This window comes from Phoxinus phoxinus (assembly GCF_949152265.1).
Source record: "Phoxinus phoxinus genome assembly, chromosome: 2".
Taxonomy (NCBI): domain Eukaryota; kingdom Metazoa; phylum Chordata; class Actinopteri; order Cypriniformes; family Leuciscidae; genus Phoxinus; species Phoxinus phoxinus.
Window position 1 is genome coordinate 53,235,636 of NC_136877.1, and position 22,031 is coordinate 53,257,666.

General features: G+C 40.3%; 2 protein-coding genes across 7 annotated transcripts in view; one reads left to right on the top strand and one right to left on the bottom strand.

The window, feature by feature from the left end:
- LOC306993517 (putative C-type lectin domain family 20 member A) overlaps positions 1-22,031 on the bottom strand; it is a 431,197-nt gene that overhangs the window by 36,865 nt on the left and 372,301 nt on the right. The window lies entirely within an intron of this gene.
- alpk1 (alpha-kinase 1) lies at positions 691-21,851 on the top strand. 5 transcript variants are annotated; one of them, XM_079603278.1, is made up of 15 exons: positions 797-909; positions 2,715-2,883; positions 3,082-3,211; positions 6,402-6,556; positions 9,489-9,687; positions 11,233-11,292; positions 11,369-11,455; positions 11,986-12,062; positions 12,179-12,274; positions 12,342-12,446; positions 13,466-15,491; positions 16,282-16,429; positions 17,373-17,535; positions 18,252-18,435; positions 20,939-21,851. In XM_079603278.1, exons 2-15 carry the CDS (start codon positions 2,788-2,790, stop codon positions 21,127-21,129), a joined length of 3,717 nt encoding a protein of 1,238 aa, XP_079459404.1. In that variant the 5' UTR covers positions 797-909; positions 2,715-2,787; the 3' UTR covers positions 21,130-21,851. The 5 variants fall into 5 exon arrangements, with proteins under 5 accessions (XP_079459406.1, XP_079459405.1, XP_079459404.1 ...); XM_079603280.1 differs by lacking the exon at positions 2,715-2,883 and having other exon boundaries at positions 691-909; XM_079603279.1 differs by lacking the exon at positions 2,715-2,883 and having other exon boundaries at positions 774-909; positions 3,108-3,211.

Consider the following 22,031-nt stretch of genomic DNA (forward strand, 5'->3'; position numbering starts at 1 on the left):
TTAAGTTTTTTTTTTTTTTTAGCTTATTTTAATATAAGCTTATTTTATTTTTGGGATTTTTAATTTTATTTTATGCATATTTTCTTTATTTAATTTTTAGCTTTTTATTTTTTAATGTTTTAAGCTTATTTTGAACTTATTTTAAAAATTATTTCATTTTAGCTTATTTCATTTTTAAACTTATTTTATATTATTATTTTATATTGTTTTAAGCAGAAACAGCAAAGCAGTTATTTGCACGATTCACAGATGTTCAGAGTTATTTGAGCTAGTGTCAAATATTAACCAAGCTTTATTATATTTAAATATCATAAGTGTACTAGTGTGTAGATGCGTTATTACAGTATTATTATATTATAATAAATAAATCATTTTTAAAAAGTGCGACTCCGGTGGGACTCGAACCCACAACCTTTGAATCTCTTCGCTAGATTCGCCTAGAAGTCCAATGCGCTATCCATTGCGCCACGGAGCCACCTGTTGATCGGTCAGAACATTACACATATTATTCTGCTCATCGACATTGTGTATCGCTATGTATGTGTATTTATAGTTTTTGTATCTTAAATGTATATTAATCTGTAACGTTATTCATATTAATCTCTTATATGTTGCTTTAGATCCGCGTTGTTTGCGTCCAGTATTGTGTCGCCAGTGCGAGCTGTGATTGGCTGAGACGCTGGCAACGTCACACGGAAACTACAGGAACATGAAACGGGTCCAATGTTGAAATGTTACATTGTTAACTTCTTAACATAAACAAATAAACAAGATTTACAAACAACGAATATTACATGGTACACTTAAATACGCAAGTGTAATGTTAACTCTATCGGCGAGGACTTCTGGACGAGGAAGTTCCCGGAAGTTCCCGTGTGTGTTTCACTGAACCGGTCGGGGTTGTTGAAGGTAAACACTTTTGCATTCATTGTTGCTTTAAGTACTTTAATACCCGTTCCTTTTTGTTGAAAAATTATCCGTTTCCACGTTATTTGTAATGTAAGGTCGTGGAACGTGTTTTTTGAAGTTTAAACGGGCTTAAAAGTAATACGTTTGAAACATGAAACAGAGATTTATATTTGATTACATTAGACTGTAAAATACATGAAAGCCTAAGAAAAAAGCCTAAAAAAAGTCAATTTCCACCGCATAAGAAAAATACATAAATTATGACAGTAGAAATTGTGAATTAAAAAGTATTAATTATGAGATTAAAAAGTCTAAAATATAACTTAAAAGTGAACTAGTCGAGATTATGATCAATAACTTTTATGACAATTATAACACTATTATTTTGTTTCTCTCATAATTCCGAATTTTTAAACGTATATGGCTTAGTATGTTACAATTGTGACTTTTTTATGTCATAATTGTGATATTTTATGTCGTCATTAAGATTTACCAACGCATGATTATGTTTTTCTTAAGTGGCAGAAATGGTCTAGAGAGTCTAGATTGTGAGATATAGAGCATCACAGTCCCGCCCACAGCCCGAGAGAGCTCTGGTGCCGGAAGTAAATTTCCCATTCATTTCTCCCATTGACTTTTGGAAAAATCTGTATCTAAAGAGTTTTAGAGCATGTCTGAGCATAACCAGCTACGGCTGAACTCACAAGCATACAAAATATCATTTCGAGTGAAAAAACGAAGAGAAAATCCAAAAAAAGGCAAAGGTACAAGACTGTGTACATATTTTCATTTCCGAGCGAAGGAACTACTCGTCCCATAACCCACCGCGCCTCACTGAAGTCGACTGAAGCAAACCGCGAAAGAGCCTTTTGAGTGAATTTTATATAGTGAATGTGTAGTTAATAGCAGTTATTTCAATAGTAATCGTGTAAATACAAATAATAGTGTTTTATATAGGTATTGTGTATTGAATTTTATATTTATCATCGTGTATTTTATATTGTGTGCGTGTGTGAAAGCGGTTAACGATAACGTTAGCAACATGGTGCAGTGCTTTGTACCTGACTGCAAATCACCGCTCAGTCTCAGTCGTCAACACATGTGTGTTCAGTCAGTGTGTAGTTTGTGTGTTTATTTCAAACCCCTTTATGACACAGGACACTCTGCTGACAGGATAGGTTGTGAGGTCCATGCTCATTTTCATGAAGTTATAGTTCATTCTTAATTGTAATAACATTTAATGTATTTTCTTAATATCCACAACGAGTGTAAATTAAAAAGTGATGGTCAGCAAACCAGAAAGTGCACAACGCCACCGGTCTGATGCATGGTCTGCTCTTGGACCATCATATTCAGTTTATTAACTTGCCATGAATTATTATACAAATGTTCAGTAAATGCATGAAGAGGTAACGTTATGCCTAGGTTAAATATTGTTTTGACAGCGGCATCATAAAATGCTTGATATGACTCATACCATATGAAGGCTACAGTAGCCTATCTAAAGTGAACGATAAGTAAGGGATAATGTAAAGCGAGGCGGTTATAGCGAATACAACTCCCGAAAGGCTAACGTTAACGTTAATTAACGTTATGAGCCCGACGCGAAGCGGAGGGGTCTTGAATCAGCCTGTATTCGCTATAACAACCAACTCGCTATACATTATCCCGCTTATTACATGGCTACCTACCAAATAAATCAATAATTTGACACAAAATATTAATTAAAAAAGGAATGTATTGATTTAAAAACTATTTATATGGCTTCCGCTAAAGAAAACAGTCCGTTCCGTCTCTTCTGTTAGAATCCTGCTTCCATGGCAACGCTCTGTTTTTTCCACGGACCTTCGCGGGGTTTACACGATTTCCACCAATCAGATGCATCACTGTGGGATTGTGGGATTGTTTAGGATTGTGGGTAATGAAGTACTTATCCAAGACATCGCGAATAAAAGGCATTTATCTCAAAACAAGGTTAGTGCCCCATGAACTTTTGGCGTTTATATGAGCATATACAATCGCTTAGTACAGCCGTTGCTGGTTTTAAGTCTACCATGTATGGTTACGTTTTTATGGCTTATACCCCAAATGTCTATGGAGAAATTGTATTGAATTTTTACTTCCGGCACCGGCTGTGGGCGGGACTGTGATGCTCTATTGTCGCTGTATTAGACTGACGTGTGGTCCCGGTGTAACAGCATGAGTGGCCAGGAGGTGTCGCTGCTGCTCCAGGAGTGTCTGAGGCGCGCAGTCACCGGACCGCAGGGAGACACCGACACCGTGACGCTCCCGCACCCCCGCGGTAATGACGCTAATAAGATAATCAAGTGTCTATATGTTCTTTTATCAATTGTCAGAGTTTTTTGTGTATGAATGGCTCAGCTAAACAGGCCCTTAAGAGACTATTAACATACATAATAAAGGCTTTATTATGTATATCTATGCTATTAACTACCATTATTTATTTGAATTATACTAATGTCTAATTAAAACGTCTACAGATGTATAATACTTCAGATAAAATCCACAGACACTTGTTCATTGGTTCTCAGGCTCCTCAGGATCGCCCCCAGCGGTGAACCAATGAAACAGTTATGACGTAATGGTCACTGAGATCACGTGACCCTGGCAGTTTGATACACACTCTGAACCACTGATTCTAAACAAAAGATTTGTAAAGGTTTCAAAGCTTTATGAAGCTGTGTTTTGAAATTGCCATCACTATTTTACAGTGTTTTTACCGTAGTTTGACTACTCATAAGGTAAAGTAGTTAAACTAGTCAAACTACCCTTCTAGGCATACTATGAAAAAGTAGCTAGCAACATTAAAGCTCCTTTTTTTTTTTTTAAGTGACGTATATTACAAAGTACTGTAAATGAAGAATGTTTTGATTTGGGGTTTAAAACAGCCGACAATGTCGGCCCAGATCCGGTCCTCATCCGGGCCGTGTGGAATCCATGTGTACCGGATCTGGGAACGTAATGCAACACAATTGTGAAATTGGTGAAATAGTTGTTTTATTTTGTAAACTATCCAAAAATACGGTAGGCTACACACATTGGGTCTCATTCATGAAACATTCGTAAACATACGAGTAAATATGTGAGTGATCTGCGCGTAAAGAGACCTTCCCGAAAACTCTTCTCCTGATTCACAAATACTTCGTAAACGTCAGATGTGATAGTGAAATGTGTGTGTGTGTGTGTGTGTGTGTGTGTTATTGAATTATAATCAGTCGTAAATGGGACGCGCGTGCACGCTCATTCTCAATTACCAATTGCCTCAATTGCCCTCAATGGGCATCATATTATGACACCAAACGAAGGATTTCAACATGTCTTCTCAAAAGCGAATGAAAAAGAACAATTTCTCAGATGCAGAAATTGAAGTTTTATTATCAGAAGTTCATTCAAAACGCCACATTTTATTTCCAAGCGTACATAGTGGCGTATCCGGTCCTAAAGAAAAGAAGGTTGGCAGATATTACAGACGCAGTTACTGGAGTTTCATCTGTTAATCGAACAGTCCCAGAAGTGAAAAGAAAATGGTTCGACATGAAGCTCGACTGCAAGAAAAACGAACTAGTTCACTTCGAAAAAATATTTTTTAAATTAAAATTCATTATGTGATTAAAGTGTTCCGTTTGCAGATGCTATCACTGGCTCTCATAATAAAAGTAATAAGAAAAACCGAATGTAATTACTATATATCATATTTTTTCAAAATGCTATGTAAATATGTACTTGATTAAGGAGAATTAAAATGCAGCCTTATTAATGAGCAAACGTGCGGATGTTAAACGCATATTTACGCGTGGCTGGGAGCAGGTGCAGATTTCTTTCATACCAACTAACATTTGGAAAATACGAACATTTTAATGAATCCGAAAATTTACGCCAGAACCACTTTTTCAGGTGTGCTCCTACAGTAGCCACTTTCAAATCCAGACTCAAAACACTTCTGTTTAACATTGCATTTACTGAATGAGCACTGTGCCGCTGTTCGTCCGACTGTTTGCACTGTATTTTATTTTATTTTTTTAGCTTTGCATTTACTGAATGAGCATTGTGCCACTGTTCGATATTAAAGTTTTAGTCTGAGAAAGAGCTAAGAATGTGAATGCTGGGCTAAGGAAAGTGAAAAGAATGTGCAAGTAAATGAAAGAGAAAAGAAAGTTGATACAGGGAAGTCGTAAGAAGATTGAAAGAGAATAGAAAGTTGATAGATGGTAAGTAAGAAGATTGAAAGAGAAAAGGAAGTTGATAAATGGTAAGTCATAAGAAGATTGAAAGAAGATTGAAAGAGAATAGAAAGTTGATACAGGGAAGTCGTAAGAAGATTGAAAGAGAAAAGGAAGTTGATAGATGGCTAGTCGTAAGAAGATTGAAAGAGAATAGAAAGTTGATAGATGGTAAGAAGATTGAAAGAGAAAAGAAAGTTGATGCATGTAAGTAAGAAGATCCTTTTAAAAGAAAGATCTATAATAGCTACCGGTCGATATAAAATACGTCCGACTGTTTGCACTGTATTTTTTTTTTTTTTTTTTTTTTTTTTCCAAACTGATTCAGGAAGATTTTATTAATTTTTAGGGCTGTCTGATTGGAAGAGATTTTGAAGGGGAACGGGAGAGCTTCACTCCGACGAGGCGAGTGAAGATTATCTATACTATGGAGAGTATAGAGGTTCGCTGTTTGTTTAAAACAGCAAAAGTGAAACGTGCTCTGTGGGGGCCCAGTGGGGCAATACTGGTGTGGTACACCACCCCAGCAGAGGACGTCCCTGGATTAGGTCCAGTGGCACCGCAAACCTGCTCAATCACTTCCATCTCAGACACGGTTTTAATTATTCTTATTTCCTTTGATTATTTTAATTTCTTCTATGTAAAGCACTTTGAATTACCACTGCTTAGCTTTGCATTTACTGAATGAGCACTGTGCCACTGTTCGTCCGACTGTTTGCACCGTATTTTATTTTCTAAACTGTTTTAATTATTCTTATTTCTTTTATTATCTATGTAATTATTTTTATTTTTATTTCTTCTATGTAAAGCACTTTGAATTACCACTGTGTATGAAATGTGCTATATAAATAAACTTGCCTTGCCTTGCCTTGCCTTTACACACGATTTACACAAACATTCGTTCTGCTCGTGTTTCATGACTGAGACCCAATGCTCAAATATATATACTCTCAAACTGACTGTCAAAGTGCAAAATTACTACAAATGTAACATCAATGCATGAACAAAGAGCAGAATAATTAATGATTTTAAAAAGGCTAGTCTTCGTTGTGAATTACCAGCTCACTCCTGACGCACTTTAACAAAACAGAGCCAGGGCTGGGTTTCCCAAAAGCATCGTAAGCCTAAGTTGATCGTAGAGACCATTGATGGCAATTGTTCTACGATCAACTTAAGCTTACGATGCTTTTGGGAAACCCTGCCCAGGAAAGGCATATTCCTATGAAGTAAGGCTTGACCTTTGACCCTCAGGGCCGTTTCCCGATGAGCTGCACGCGCTGCTACAGGAGGCGGCGGACGGGAAGTGGCCGTTCGTGGAGGAGAAATGGCAGTACAAACAGTCCGTGACGTCCGAGGACAAGATGAACTCGTCGGACCTCGTCGGGAAGCATCTGACGCAGTTACTGGTAATGACGGATGTGTTGATCATAATAATGGACCCGGACAGCGGCGTAGTGTCGGCCCAGATCCGGCCCACTCCCGGTACACGTGGACTCAACGCGGCTCTGGGCCGACACTACGCCGCTGTCACTCATAAGCTAACCACACCACTTTATCATTCCCACAAGAATAACCTCTGTGAGTGTGTTTTGCTGAAACTTTAGGGTTGGTTGTATCAAAAATGGTTCCTGAATGCTTACACTCTTCTACGGTGAACCGCTGTATTCTGAGTAAACACTGGTCGCACCGCTGGCTGTGTAATGGGCCTTTCACACAGGACGCGGTATGCATTCAATTCGCACCCATTCATTTCAATGGCTTGTGCCGCGCAAGGACGTTTTGTTTCTGCGTCGAGCTAAGCGCAAGCGCAGCGGTGCGCATCATTGGCGTGCTCACGCGCACGCCGCGGTCAAAGTTCAAAATAGTTCAACTTTTGCCGCTGCGCTCTGTGACGATTACCAGCGCGGCCAATAGAATCGGGGGATCCAAACAAGCACGGAAATCAAAATGGATGAAAGTAAATTATATTAAGACATCGTATGCACGGAAATCAAAATGGATGAACGGCTAGTACTGTGTGTGTCAGCATTTCAATTATTAATAATATTATATTTACACGGCTGCTGTTTGCTGCAGCGCAAATCGCGATTCAATCTGAAGGGCAACGCTGAACCCAGCGGTAAGCGCCGCGCATACCGCGTCCTGTGTGAAAGGCCCATAACGCGGCTCAATCCGGGATCTGAATCCTGCTGTGGTGCCAGACACTTTCCACCGACCTTAAAGGGATAGTTCACTTTGAAATGAAATGTTGGTATGTTTTATCTTACCTGAAGTGCATCCAAGATGTCGGTGTCTTTGTCTCCACAGTAGTTTCACTTTTGATATTTTTAGGTCAAACCGTTCTTGTCTGTCAGTCATATAATGCAGGTCTATAGGCACTGTCTCCAAAAGCATGCAGAGAAAAGTCCACATTACACAATTCCCCGTCGTAAGTGCACATTGATGGCCTAAGACACGAAACAAGCGGTTTGTGTGATAAAACGAACAGTATTTATATCGTTTTTATCTCTTTTACACAACCACGTCCATCTGATCTGTTTACGTCGCTTGTGTAGAGCTCCGGAAGTGATCTCTCTCGCGCGTGTACGTCACTCACTGTTTACACCAGAGCCTATGCACAGAACAGAGATTGTAGGACGGCTAATAGAAATGGTACTAGTGTGCGCTTATCCGGGATGTTTAAACCGATGTAAAAAAATACATTTACGTAAGCTCGCGCGAACTCATCCGGGAGATCACTTCCGGCGCTGTACGGCGCGTGCGCAGACTAAGTAAACAGATCACTTGGACGTGGTTGTGTAAAAGAGATAAAAACGATATAAATACTGTTGGTTTTATCACACAAACCGCTTGTTTCGTGTCTTAGGCCATCAATGTGCACTTACGACGGGGAATTGTGTAATGTGGACTTTTCTCTGCATGCTTTTGGAGACAGTGCCTATAGACCTGCATTATATGACTGACAGACAAGAACGGTTTGACCTAAAAATATAAAAATTGAGACAAAGACACCGACATCTTGGATGCACTTCAGGTAAGATAAAACATACCAACATTTAACTCCAAGTTTATCAAGCGACGAGAATACTTTTTGTGCACAAAAAAAAAACTCAGAAAAAGAAGCGCTTCTGGGTTGTACGTCAGAAAGTTTGGCCACACCCATTTTCCAAGTGAGCCTACGTTCTGACGTACAACCCAGAAACGCTTCTTCTTGTTGTTGTTTTTTTCCGCACAAAAGTATTCTCAAAATCAGTGTTATCATCTGTTGACTTGCTGTTCCAAGCAGAAGACGAATAAAGAAATTTGAAATAAAAAAGTATCCTCGTCGCTTGATAAACTGAAGGTTGAGCCGCTGTAGTCACTCGGACTATTTTAACAATGTTTTTACTAACTTTCTGGGCCGGCAAGTTTTAATTACAACAGAAGCCTATGGAGGAGTGAGACCGCGCTCAGATCAAATATTCATTAAAGCAACACCAAGGAACTTTTCCTCCGCGGTCGCCCTACAGGTTGGAAGCGGAATTATCCATTACCGCTTCATAAATAATTAAGCGTACCGTCACACGCACGCTCGCTGTTCATCCAGCGCCGGCTCTGGGATGAACGAAATACAAGGTAGAGTATGATGAATGATTTTATGAAAGTATGATGTATTGCGACATCAGAAACGAAGAAAGACTAAATAATGACTATTGTAACGCTTGGCGTAAAGCAAGCCAAATTTTCAGTTTTCTTATGTCTCATTAGAACTACAGAAACGCGACCCGAGATCTGGCAATCTTACAGTGTGTGGTTATAGCCGATATAGGGCCACAAAGCGGAGGCAGAAGTGCCGTTCACCGTTACGACTTGATGAACCGCTGATACGAGTTTGGAAACATTATTTTAAGGTAAACAATCTTCCTTAGTGTTGCTTTAATCTGTGTTTCGAAGATGAAGGAAAGTGTTACGGGGTTGTAACAACATGAGGGAGAGTAATTACTGACAGAAGTTTCATGTTTGGGTGAACTAACCCTTTAATAAAGCCTGATCGTCGGTCCATCTGTCGTTTATTTTTTACTTTATTGTTGATTCAAATAGCAAACAACTGTCACTGCACACACCACAACAGAAGGTGGTTAAAATAAAATGCTGCGTGGAGTCAACCAATCAAAATGCAGCATGAACTCGACCAATCAGCATGTCCCGCGCACAAGTCCCGCCCCTGAAAGTTCCTGAACTTTGAAAAAGGACCACCTCAGAGACTTTCGGAGGGGGAAACATTTCATTTTGAAACTTCATTCAGACCCTGCGGTGGAAACGCCGCTGTCCGGGGAGTAATGCGTGATCTGATTCCAGGTGTTCCTCAGAGACAGCATCACATCTGGCGAGCCGCGGTTGGCCGTCGCCGCCGTGTTTCTGCTCGACCGGCTTCTGTATTGGATGGACGGATCACATGTCCTGCTGAAGATTGCTAAAGCGTTGCACAAACGTTACCCGGACGTTCCCATCGCCCCCCAGGTCATCATCAGACAGGCTCGGGTCTATCTGAACACCGGTGAGCTCGTCTCCATTCATGCAGTGTGTGTGTGTGTGTGTGTGTGTGTGTTTGTCTGTGTGTGTGTGTGTGTGTGTGTGTGTGTGTGTGTGTGTGTGTGTGTGTGTGTGTGTGTGTGTGTGTATTCCCAGAGAACTAACATGTGTCGTTCTGTTAACCTTCCCTTTAAAGGGCCCCTATTATGGATTTTTGAAAATGACCTTTCATGTAGTGTGTGACATATCTCTAAGTGAATGAAAACATCCTGCAAAGTTTTAAATCTGAAAGTGCACCGTATATAAAGTTATTGTCTTTCAAAAGTAAGTGTCGGCCCAGATCCGGTACATGTGGATTTCACCCGGTCCAGATGTGGGCCGGATCTGGGCCGACACTATGTTGCTGTCTGGGAACGCTGTATAATGTTTTTGAGAACATTAAAGGAGTAGTTCACTTTCAAATAAGAAATTCCTGATAGTTTACTCACCCCCATGTTGTCCAAGATGTGGCTTTCCTGTAGCTCAATCCCAGGGAAATATACTCTAGATGTCGCCTTGGCTACGGCAGTTCATTGGAACGAATGCGTCATTAGAGCCGCCATCATGGAACAGGGGAGCCCCGCCTCTTTAATGCATCAGTGTCAATGTAGGCAAAGGTCTAACGGAAATAAAATCACAATAAATCTTCATGAATGCGATTTTCTAGTTTTTTTTGGTTCGTTCCAACGGTCAGACATTATCATTGAGTCCAGAGAAAATGTAAAAAATTTGTTTTAATAATATTCTTCCTTGTTCAGATTTCGTTCGTGTGACCATGCATACGCAGCACAAAAGTCCGGCATCATCCATGAATTCCAAGTGCAGGCGGAGATATCAGTGTTGCCTAGCTACTTCCTATGACAAGACCCCTGTTCCAAGATGGCGGCGGTTTTGACGCATGCTTAGAACCCCAAGGCGACGTCTAGTGTATATATCTATAGCTCAATCCCAGGGAAAGCAAGAACTGATAAGAATGTAAATGTGTACCTTGAAATGCAATGTAAGTCGCTTTGGATTAAAGCGTCTGCCAAATGCACAAATGTAATTTAAAATTCCCTTGTCTTTCTTCATTTTTATTAATATAATGGACTTCAATGGCAACCAACGGTTTAAAGGTCCAAACGTGACCTTTCCAGTGTGATGACGTAATGTGTGGTGCATCTCAGAGATAGTGCAAGACGGGCATTTTGTGTGTTTTTTTAGAAAATGACCAATCGTTTGTCTAGATGAGACTCTTAGTTCTCGGCTGGGATCGAGACTTTGAAGCTGCACTGAAACTCCCATCTGGACCTTCGACCCGCTGGACCATTGAAGTCACTATATGGAGAACATCCTGGAGTGTGTTCCTCACAAACCTGCATTTCTTTTCCACTGAAGAAAGAACGACGAGAGAGTAAATAATCAGGAAATGTTTATTTGAAAGTGAACTACTCCTTTAACAGTGAAGCAACGTTTGCTCATAACGTTGAGAGAACGTTCCCTGTTCGCTGGATTGAGCTTTAACAGAGAGTCTGGTTTTGTGTCGCCGCAGGGAAACTGCAGAAGGCCGAGTTTATTCTCAGCAGTCTGATCAATAATGAAGCTTCGACAGGTACCGTTCACTCCTCTTCTTCAGCTGATCTGTCCATCTCTGCTGTGTTGTGTCTGAAGGCTTTACTCTTCTTCAGGCTGCTGGACGTATCAGAAGGCCAGTGACCGGACGCTGGTTCAGGCCGTCAGTCTTCAGGTGCGAGGACAAGTTCTTCAGACCCTCGGTGAGGAACACATGATCACTCTCCTGCAGCGCTTCTGTGTGTGATCGAGAGTTCACAGTGTCTGTTAGTGTAACTGTACAAGCGTCCTCCAGCTCGAGCTCCACGAGTCTCTCTGTGTCAAATCTGCTCTGATTTATCAATCAAACACAACAATAACTTTGATATTGTTAGTAATATTTCAGCAGGTTCATTGATTATCATACATCATTTATTATAAATATCACGAGTATCAAGTATGATCATCAGGCTTTTGGGGAAGGTTTATTTGTTCATCTCTCGATCATCATTGTGTTGCATATGTTTGAAAACTAGAGATCACACAACTAAGCATTAAATATCATCTTACTAAGACATATTATTGGCAGATATTGATATTTATGTCTTTCAGACACATTAAAAACGGTGAATGGTAGAGTATAAAGAGAACAGTCATATCAAGTTATGGTGAAAATGAAGGACAGTTGTAATCATAAGAGGGATGAATAGGTGTGTGTTACTGTAAATGTAATGTGTGTGTGTGTGTATCGCAGGTCTGTGGCTCGAGGCTGCTGAACTCATATGGGCGTCTCTGGTCGGCTTTTACGCTCTTCCACAACCTGATAAAAAGGTCTGGACACACTTTCACTACACACACTGCTATCCTCTATCTCTCTGCTCATAGGTGTGTGTGTGAACACCAGTCCTGCGGTTGACTGCATCAGTGGCTGTTGTTGTTGTTTTCAGGGCATTGGAACGTCCCTCGGGCTCCTGGCCAACACACTGACCTCCATGACCGACAGAGACTTCTCTGCGCTTCAGGAAAAGCCGCACACGGACCTGGTAAGACAGTCTGAGACGTCCTGAATCGGGTTGTGCGTGCGCTGAGTGTTCTCTCTCTCTCTTCCAGAGCTTTCTGGGAGAGACTCGCCATCGTCTGCTGTGCGCGGCGCGGGCCGCTAAGATGGCCGTGGTGTTCAGTCAGTATGGGTCTCTGTACGTCCTGACCAATGTGGTGAGTTTCAGCAGAATAATTTTTTTGCCTTTTACGTTCTTAATATTAAAGGGTTAGTTCACCCCAAAATTTAAACTCTGTCAGTAATTACTCTCCATCATGTTTGTCCCCTGTGAGACTTTCCTTCATCTTCGGAACACAAATGAAGATATTAGTGATTAAATCTGAGCGCTGTCTCACTCCTCCAGAGGCTTCTGTTGTAATTGAAACTTGCCGGCCCAGAAAGTTAGTAAAGACGATGTTTAAAATAGTCCAAGTGACTACAGCGGCTCAACCTTAAGTTTATCAAACACTTTTTTGTACTCAGATGAGTGAGACAGCTCTCAGATTTAATCAAAAATATCTTCATTTGTGTTCCGAAGATGAAGGAAAATCTTACGGGGTTGAACAACTTGAGGGAGAGTAATTACTGACAGAAGTTTCATTTTTGGGTGAACTAACCCTTTAACTGGCAATTCTCTGCTCTTACACCTGAATGAAAGGCTCATTATGCGGGTCATTGTCTTCTCAGGTGTGAACCACTCATTATTCATGATGCTGTTGGATCATTCACGACCCTGCTCATATTGCCTTTCCAAACAAAAAGTGTTTTACAAAATTGAAATCAATGTATTGTTTTATGTGAGTGATTAGGCAGGATGACTTTCAGATCATTTTGAAGCAAAAACTCTAGACGACAACATCCATTACTCAAAAGTCTTGTGGACACATATTTAGTATGTGTTTTGTGGTCTTATTTCAGAAACTTAAATTTTTTGTTTTTTTCAATAACCATGCACAAACATTATTCTCTCAAAAATACAAACATGTACATACATGTTGCTCACATATTATAGTAGCCATGTTTGTGCTGAATAGAGTGTAATTACACATTTGCCATTAATATGTTTATAAGCAACTGAAAAAAGCACAAATGTCAGGGCATGTCAGAACATCTCAAGGACCCCAAAAACACCTTAGACCCCAGAGGGTTAACACTAGATGTGTTTTAATTTCCCCCTCCCAATGCTCTTTTGCAGGTCGCCCAGGGCATTTGTTTACTGTCCTACAGTTTCTCCAAGAAATGCCCCTTGGAGGATCAGCGAACGTACCTGACTTTGGCCAAGGAGGCCTTTGAGATCGGCTTGTTAACAAAGACTGCAGGAGACGCCGTCACCAGCAAGCTGGAGTTGCACACATTCCTCAAAGCCGCGTATTGCTTAGCCACGACACACCGCTGGATTAGCGGCGAATCCGAGACGGTCCTCGCGGCGACCAGCGTCTGTCGGGAAGCCTTGACGTTATTTGTCAAGTATTGTGCTAGAGCGGATTCCTCTTTGTGTGCTGAGATCATGGCGCGGATACAGCAGATTACGTCCTTGTTGAAAGTTAAAACCTTCCGTAATTCCGACTCTCACTCTTTTATCCCCGATAGCTACCGTTCAATGGAGTTCGGCACGGTTTTATTCGCGCTCGGCGATTTTGCCAAATCGTTGGATGTTTTTGGGAAGCACCACAAGTCGGTTTGTGAGGCGTTCAAGAAAGGTGTTCAAGGCGATCCGTGTTCGACTCATTCTCAATGTATAACAGCATTTCAGACGGACACTGAAGTTCTTCCAACAGCCGATCATTCGAATCCGCTTTCCTCCAAACAGAATCCATCTAGTAGCGGATCTTTAGTTATGGTTGATCAGGGTTGTGATGAACGAAGCAGTTTTGGATCTTTTGAGGCTCTTGATGGAGGTAAAGAAGCAAATGTCGTATCTCCAAGCTTTCCCGACAACTTTAGACACAACAAAGGATCCCAAACTCAATCCCAACCAAAGCTGGAGCCCGTCATAACTGAAGGTGTTGAGGATAACGTACCAAATACATCAGGAACCCAACGGAGAGACCTTCTGAAGAACCTGGAAGCAAGAACGTCTTCGAGTTCCTCGTGGGAACACGTATCAGGATCGTCTCAGAGCGGCGTAGAAACCACAGATGATGATGTGGAGCAAAGCAGATTCAGATCTTATCAGGGTCTGGATGACCATAGCAATGGAAGTCGAGAAGCAAACGTCGTCTCTCCAAGCGTTCCCAACACCTTTAGACACAACAGAGGATCCCAAACTCAACCCCAACCAAAGCTAGAGCCCGTCACAACTGAAGATGTTGAAGACAACGGACCGAATACATCAGGAACCCAACAGAGAGACGTTCGGAAGAACCTGGAAGCAAGAACGTCTTCGAGTTCCTTTAGCAGCGGCTCCTCATGGGAACATGGATCAGGACAATCCCAGAGCGCCGTAGAAACCACAGATGATGATGTGGAGCAAAGCAGATTCAGATCTTTTCAGGGTCTTGATGACCATAGCAATGGAAGTCGAGAAGCAAATGTCGTCTCTCCAAGCGTTCCCAACACCTTTAGACACAACAGAGGATCCCAAACTCAATCCCAACCAAAGCTAGAGCCCGTCACAACTGAAGACGTTGAGGACAACCTAATGAATACATCAGGAACCCAACGGAGAGACGTTCGGAAGAACCCGGAAACGAGAACGTCTTCGAGTTCCTTTAGCAGCGGCTCCTCATGGGAACGCGTATCGGGACAATCCCAGAGTGGCGTAGAAACCGTGGAGGACCTTGAAGATCCTTCCCCTGACGGCAGCGAAATCAATAAAGGTGCCAAGTTTGGTGGGAGCACTTCCTCGTTTTCCCTGTGCGATAGCTTCGGATCGCACTCCTCCTGGCAGAAACTGTCCGCGAGCCCCGGCGCTAATGTAGAGCGCCTTGAACTAACGCACAAGAAGACAGTGTTCCCGCAGGAGATTCAGGAAGGCCCAGGAACGACCACCGAGAGCGACCCGTTCGAGGAGCTGGGGTTTGAGCATCTGTCGGACTCTACCGGAGACGACGAGCCGTTGTGCAACGGATGCTTCAGGAACTGCATCATGGGAAGTGGCGTTCTGACGTGGCGCGACTATCGAGCGCTCCTGGCTGGAGTTTGTGACAGCTGCCTCGTCAAGCGGCTCCCGAACACCCCGCTGAGACCCCTGGACCCCACGCAGCTGGAGAAGCCCTACGGTAGGTGACACCGGACACTGTGTGTGTGTGTGTGTGTGTGTGTGTGTTATATGTGTGTGTGTGTTATGTGTGTGTGTGTGTATGTGTGTGTGTGTGTGATCACCCCACTGAAACCCCCGGACCCCACGCAGCTGGAGAAGCCCTACGGTAGGTGACACTGGACGCTGTGTGTGTGTGTGTGTGTGTATGTGTGTGTGTGTGTGTGTATGTGTGTGTGTGTGTGTGTGTGTGATCACCCCACTGAAACCCCTGGACCGCACGCAGCTGGAGAAGCCCTACGGTAGGTGACACCGGACACTGTGTGTGTGTGTGTGTGTGTGTGTGCGTGAGCGTGTGTGTGTGTGTTATGTGTGTGTTATGTGTGTGTTATGTGTGTGTGTGTGTGTGTGTGTGTGTTATGTGTGTGTGTGTGTGTGTGTGTGTGTGTGTGTGTGTGTGTGTGTGTGTGTGTGTGTGTGTGTGTGTGTGATCAACCCGCTGAAACCCCTGGACCGCACGCAGCTGGGGAAGCCCTACGGTAGGTGACACCGGACACTGTGTGTGTGCGTGTGTGTGTGTGTGTGTGTGTGTGTGTGTGTGTGATGGGGTTAGTGTAGGGGGAGAGAATATACAGTTTGTACAGTATAAAAACCATTACGCCTATGGAATGTCCTCACAAGTATAGCAAAATAAACGTGTGTGTGTGTGTGAGTGTGAATCTAATTGTATCTTCGTTGAAGAATTAGATATTTATACTGGAAAACAAGCCAGAAATGTCCCTTTATGTCTTCTGTCGTCTTGTGTTGTGCAGATGCCATCGTCCTGAAGTACTCGAAGGCCTCTGGCGTCTGGACGGGCTGCCAAACCAGCGTTTATATTGGGAAACCGATGGGAGTCAAAGGCAAACAGAGACAAGCCATTGAGCTTCAGTACCTGCACCAGGAGCAGCTTCTCAGCAGGTCACACACACACACACACACACACACACACACACACACACACACACACACTGAGGGGAGGTGGGGCTCATTTGCATATTCATAGCACTGCGTATAGGCTATGAGGCAAGGGTGTCGGTTTACATTCAAGATATTTTAAGGTATGAAGACATTTTTTTTTAAGGAAAAAACTTTTAAATATGTAATTCTGGTGTGAAAGATGAGTTTTAAGAGATACAATTATTGACTACAGGGTTAAGGTAATAAAACACAAAGTGCCAATAGCGTTTTTACGATTTACAATGTTAACTCTGGAAGCACATCTTGACAGTCTGTGAAAAGAGTCCAGAGTAAAGTAAAGGGTTTTATGGAAATGCATGTGGTGCTGTTCGGTAAAATAAAATATTATTATTAATAAATGCTAATTTAAATATTTGTTATAGTACATTAGTATTATTGAAATATTATTATTTTTAAATAAAAAATAATAAAAGTATATATAAAATATAAATTTATTAATATTAACATCAATAATAATAATTATTATTAATAATTATATATTTGTTTTTACAGTACAATATTATTATTTCAATACTTGAATTATCTCAATTACCTTAATGATATTATTGTGATTAATAATAATATATATATTTTTCCTTTTGCAGTACAATAGTATTATACTAAATAAATATATACATATATTGCTGTTAATATATTATATATTCTTGTATTATAAGAAATGTATTTGATTATGTTGAATTTGTTTAAACTTTTAATTATATTCAATAAATATTATTTTTAATAATAACAATAATAATTTCATTATTATTATTATTAGTAGTAGTGGTAGTAGTATTGTTGTTGTATAGTGATATTAAATGAGAGAAAAGAATGTCCTCAGTCGATCTCATGCCTGACTGTAATATAATGTAATGTAATGCTAATATTCATATTTCCTGCTCAGTTATGTAGGGAAGGAGTACCTGAAGAATAAAGGTCTTCACGCGCACCTGGACGACGTGGAGAGGCAGATGACGGCACAATACTACGTCACCGAGTTTAATAAACGCCTGTATGATAATAACATCACCACCCAGATCTTCTTCATCCCCTCTGAAGTGCTGCTGGTGAGATCAATACGATATTAATATTTCATCACAATGGTCAGATATGTATCGCACATTCAGAGAGGCTGTATTTTTACACCCATAAAAACACGTATTTTGTATTTAAACCCAACATGATTGATGCATTAGACTGAATGTGTAATAAATTATGGTGGTAAATCAGTAGGTAAGTTATTATTATTAAATTATTTGTATTAGTATTTTGCAGTGCAATATTATTATTGGAGTAGTGATATTTAAGTTTATTGATTTTTACATTTCTATAAAATATTTGGAATAATAATAATTATTATTATTATTAATATTAAATACCAGTTTGTATTTCACCATGCAATAGTATGATTGGAATACTAATATATTTAAGGAATTTTAATTGTAAAATCCAAATTATAATAATAAAATAAAATAAAAATAATATTACTAATAATAATCATTATTATTATTAAATACTTATTGTTTATAGTTTAATAGTATTATTGGATTAGTAATATATTTGTTTATTGATTTTCAACTTGTAAAATGCAAATGATAATATTAAAATAAAATTAATAATAATAATAATTATTATTATTATGAGGCTGTTAAAGTGACTGATGGGATCTGCTTTTGGACCATATATTGTACAAACCATATATGATTTTGTTATTCTATTGTGTGTACAGCACATGAAGGATTGTGAACGCGCTGAAGCAGAACTGAAGGCTTGTGTGTTTCAGGTTCTGGAGGCGCACCGGATCTTGACCTGTTTATCTGCAGAGCCGTTCATGTCTGGGACGTTTGTAAAACTCACCAACAACGCAAGAGGTAAAGCGGAGAGCGACGCGACCCAGTACGGCATCGCCTTCGGTCATTTCACCTACGAGTTCTCCCGGCGCCAGGAGGTGGTGGTGGATCTGCAAGGTACATCGGAACCCCAGAAAAACTCATTTATCTGAACCCCCAAAAACACTCATTTACCTGAACCCCAAAAACACTCATTTACCTGAACCCCAAAAACACTAATTTACCTGAACCCCCAAAACACTCATTTACCTGAACCCCAAAAACACTAATTTACCTGAAAACTCATTTACCTGAACCCCAAAAACACTCATTTATCTGAACCCCAAAAACACTCATTTATCTGAACCCCAAAAACACTCATTTACCTGAACCCCAAAAACACTCATTTATCTGAACCCCAAAAACACTAATTTACCTGAACCCCAAAAACACTAATTTATCTGAACCCCAAAAACACTAATTTATCTGAACCCCAAAAACACTAATTTATCTGAACCCCAAAAACACTCATTTATCTGAACCCCCCAAAAAACTTATTTATGTTAACCCTAAAAATACAAATTTGTCTGAACCCCAAAAACACTCATTTATCTGAACCCCCCAAAAACACTCATTTATCTGAACCCCCCAAAAAACTTATTTATGTTAACCCTAAAAATACAAATTTGTCTGAACCCCAAAAACACTAATTTACCTGAGCCCCAAAAACACTCATTTATCTGAACCCCCAAAACACTAATTTATCTGAACCCCCAAAAAACTTATTTGTGTTAACCCCAAAAATACTAATTTACCTGAACCCCAAAAACACTCATTTATCTGAACCACCAAAAAAACTTATTTGTGTTAACCCTAAAAATACTAATTTGTCTGAACCCCAAAAATACTAATTTACCTGAACCCCAAAAACACTCATTTATCTGAACCACCCAAAAAACTTAACCCCAAAAATACTAATTTACCTGAACCCCAAAAACACTCATTTATCTGAACCCCCCCAAAAAACTTATTTATGTTAACCCCAAAAATACAAATTTACCTGAACCCCAAAAACACCAATTTATCTGAACCCCAAAAACACTCATTTATCTGAACCCCAAAAACACTCATTTATCTGAACCCCAAAAACACTCATTTACCTGAACCCCAAAAACACTCATTTACCTGAACCCCAAAAACACTCATTTATCTGAACCCCCAAAAACACTCATTTATCTGAACCCCAAAAAAACGTATTTGTGTTAACCCCAAAAATACTAATTTACCTGAACCCCAAAAACACTAATTTATCTGAACCCCAAAAACACTCATTTATCTGATCCCCCCAAAAAACTTATTTATGTTTACCCTAAAAATACTCATTTACCTGAACCCCAAAAACACTAATTTATCTGAACCCCCAAAAACACTCATTTATCTAAACCCCCAAAAAACGTATTTGTGTTAACCCCAAAAATACTAATTTACCTGAACCCCAAAAACACTAATTTATCTGAACCCCAAAAACACTCATTTATCTGAACCCCAAAAACACTCATTTATCTGAACCCCCCAAAAAACTTATTTGTTAACCCTAAAAATACAAATTTGTCTGAACCCCAAAAACACTCATTTATCTGAACCCCCCAAAACACTTATTTATGTTAACCCTAAAAATACAAATTTGTCTGAACCCCAAAAACACTCATTTACCTGAGCCCCAAAAACACTCATTTATCTGAACCCCCAAAACACTCATTTATCTGAACCCCCAAAAAACTTATTTGTGTTAACCCCAAAAATACTAATTTATCTGAACCCCAAAAACACTCATTTATCTGAACCACCAAAACACTTATTTGTGTTAGCCCTAAAAATACTAATTTGTCTGAACCCCAAAAACACTCATTTATCTGAACCCCCCCAAAAACTTATTTATGTTAACCCTAAAAATACAAATGTCTGAACCCCAAAAAACACTCATTTACCGGAACCCCCAAAAACACTCATTTATCTGAACCCCCCCAAAAACTTATTTATGTTAACCCTAAAAATACAAATTTGTCTGAACCCCAAAAACACTCATTTATCTGAACCCCAAAAACACTCATTTATCTGAACCCCAAAAACACTTATGTTAACCCCCAAAAAACTAATTTAAGTTAACCCCAAAAAACATAATTTATGTTAACCCCCAAAAAACGTATTTATGTTTAACTCCAAAAACCTTAATTTTGGTAATCCTAAAGAAACACATTTTTGTGAACCTCCAAAAAACCTGCAGTGTAGTCTTGAGTTTCTTCCGGAACACGTCACAATGTTCCTCATTATAATAATTAATACGCAGAATAAAGGGGCGGGGCCTGGTTGAGTTAGTTAGTAGTGTGTTAAACTGGCGGTTATGGTTTTCCAATCACACTCGAAGCACTCGACCAATCACAACACACTGCTCCAGCCGACCAATCAGAGCACAGTGTGCTTTTCAGGAGGAGGGGCTTCACAGAGACAGGAAGTGAACAGGGCGTTACTGACAGACTGGGAAGAGAGGAGCCGCAACAGTGGAGAATATGAGGAGAATAATCAGCATCATGTTCTCGTAGAGCCTGACGTCATGTTTACGAGTGTTCCCGTTCCTCCTCAGGATGGATCACGGCCAGCGGGAAGGGTTTGACGTACTTGACCGACCCTCAGATTCACTCGCTCAGAAAGCCCAGATCCAGCAACTTCCAGCAGACGGGAATCAACAACTTCCTCACACACCAGCACGGAGACGACTGCAACGAGATCTGCCGAGCCGCCCGGCTCACACACATCTCACGACACACACTGTAAGGTTGGAAATAATCCAAGATTATTTCAAAGGAACAAAGACATTTGCTTTTCACTCAGACATTTCCAGCACAGCAGTGCCGAGAGTGATGTGGGCCTGTAGGCCAGAGGCTTTGGACAATAGGGAAGTTGTGATCATCTGATTGGTCAGTTTTGAATATCTCACACCTGAGTGTTAGTCACATGGTCGGGGGAAAATGACAAAAGGAGATTTTAACGGTTGTTCGTTCTCTTTCTTTTGGATTCTGGCCTGCTTTTGAGACAGAGGCTCTCTGCCTTTGGCTCTCTCTCTCTCTCTCTCTCTATCTCTCTCTCTCTATCTCTCTCTCTCTCTCTTTCTTTCTCTCTCTCTCTCTCTTTCTTTCTCTCTCTCTCTCTCTTTCTCTCTTTTTTTTCTCTCTCTCTCTCTTTCTCTCTTTTTTCTCTCTCTCTCTCTTTCTCTCTTTTTTTCTCTCTCTCTCTCTCTCTCTCTTTCTCTCTTTTTTTCTCTCTCTCTCTCTCTCTTTCTCTCTTTTTTTTCTCTCTCTCTCTCTCTTTCTCTCTTTTTTTTCTCTCTCTCTCTTTCTCTTTTTCAGGTAACATTTTACATTTATGCTGGGCACAATTAATGGTTTAAATTATAATTTCATTACATGTTGTAACTATTTTAAGTGTAAACATAACCTTATTTCACATTAAACCTTTTTAATGAATGGAGTCAGATTAAAACGAGATAATTGCATATGAACATGTGTCTTATTTAACCAAATTACTTTGAGACGCTGGAAAGACTTGAACACGCGTGTATTCTGTCTCAAAGCATGATCAAGTCCTGAGCAGCGACGCAAACCTCATCAAGTATGAGACTAACTTCTGAATAGCGGAATTCACCCAAATATACAAGAACAATGTGTTTTATTTAAATT

Excerpts from the sequence above, each read along its gene's own strand:
- alpk1 (XM_079603278.1), top strand. The coding sequence starts at position 2,788 with ATGCATCACTGTGGGATTGTGGGATTGTTTAGGATTGTGGGTAATGAA. Across the intron at positions 11,293-11,368 it reads CAATAATGAAGCTTCGACAG|GCTGCTGGACGTATCAGAAG; the intron begins GTACCGTTCACT and ends ACTCTTCTTCAG. Across the intron at positions 17,536-18,251 it reads TCCCCTCTGAAGTGCTGCTG|GTTCTGGAGGCGCACCGGAT; the intron begins GTGAGATCAATA and ends TGTGTGTTTCAG.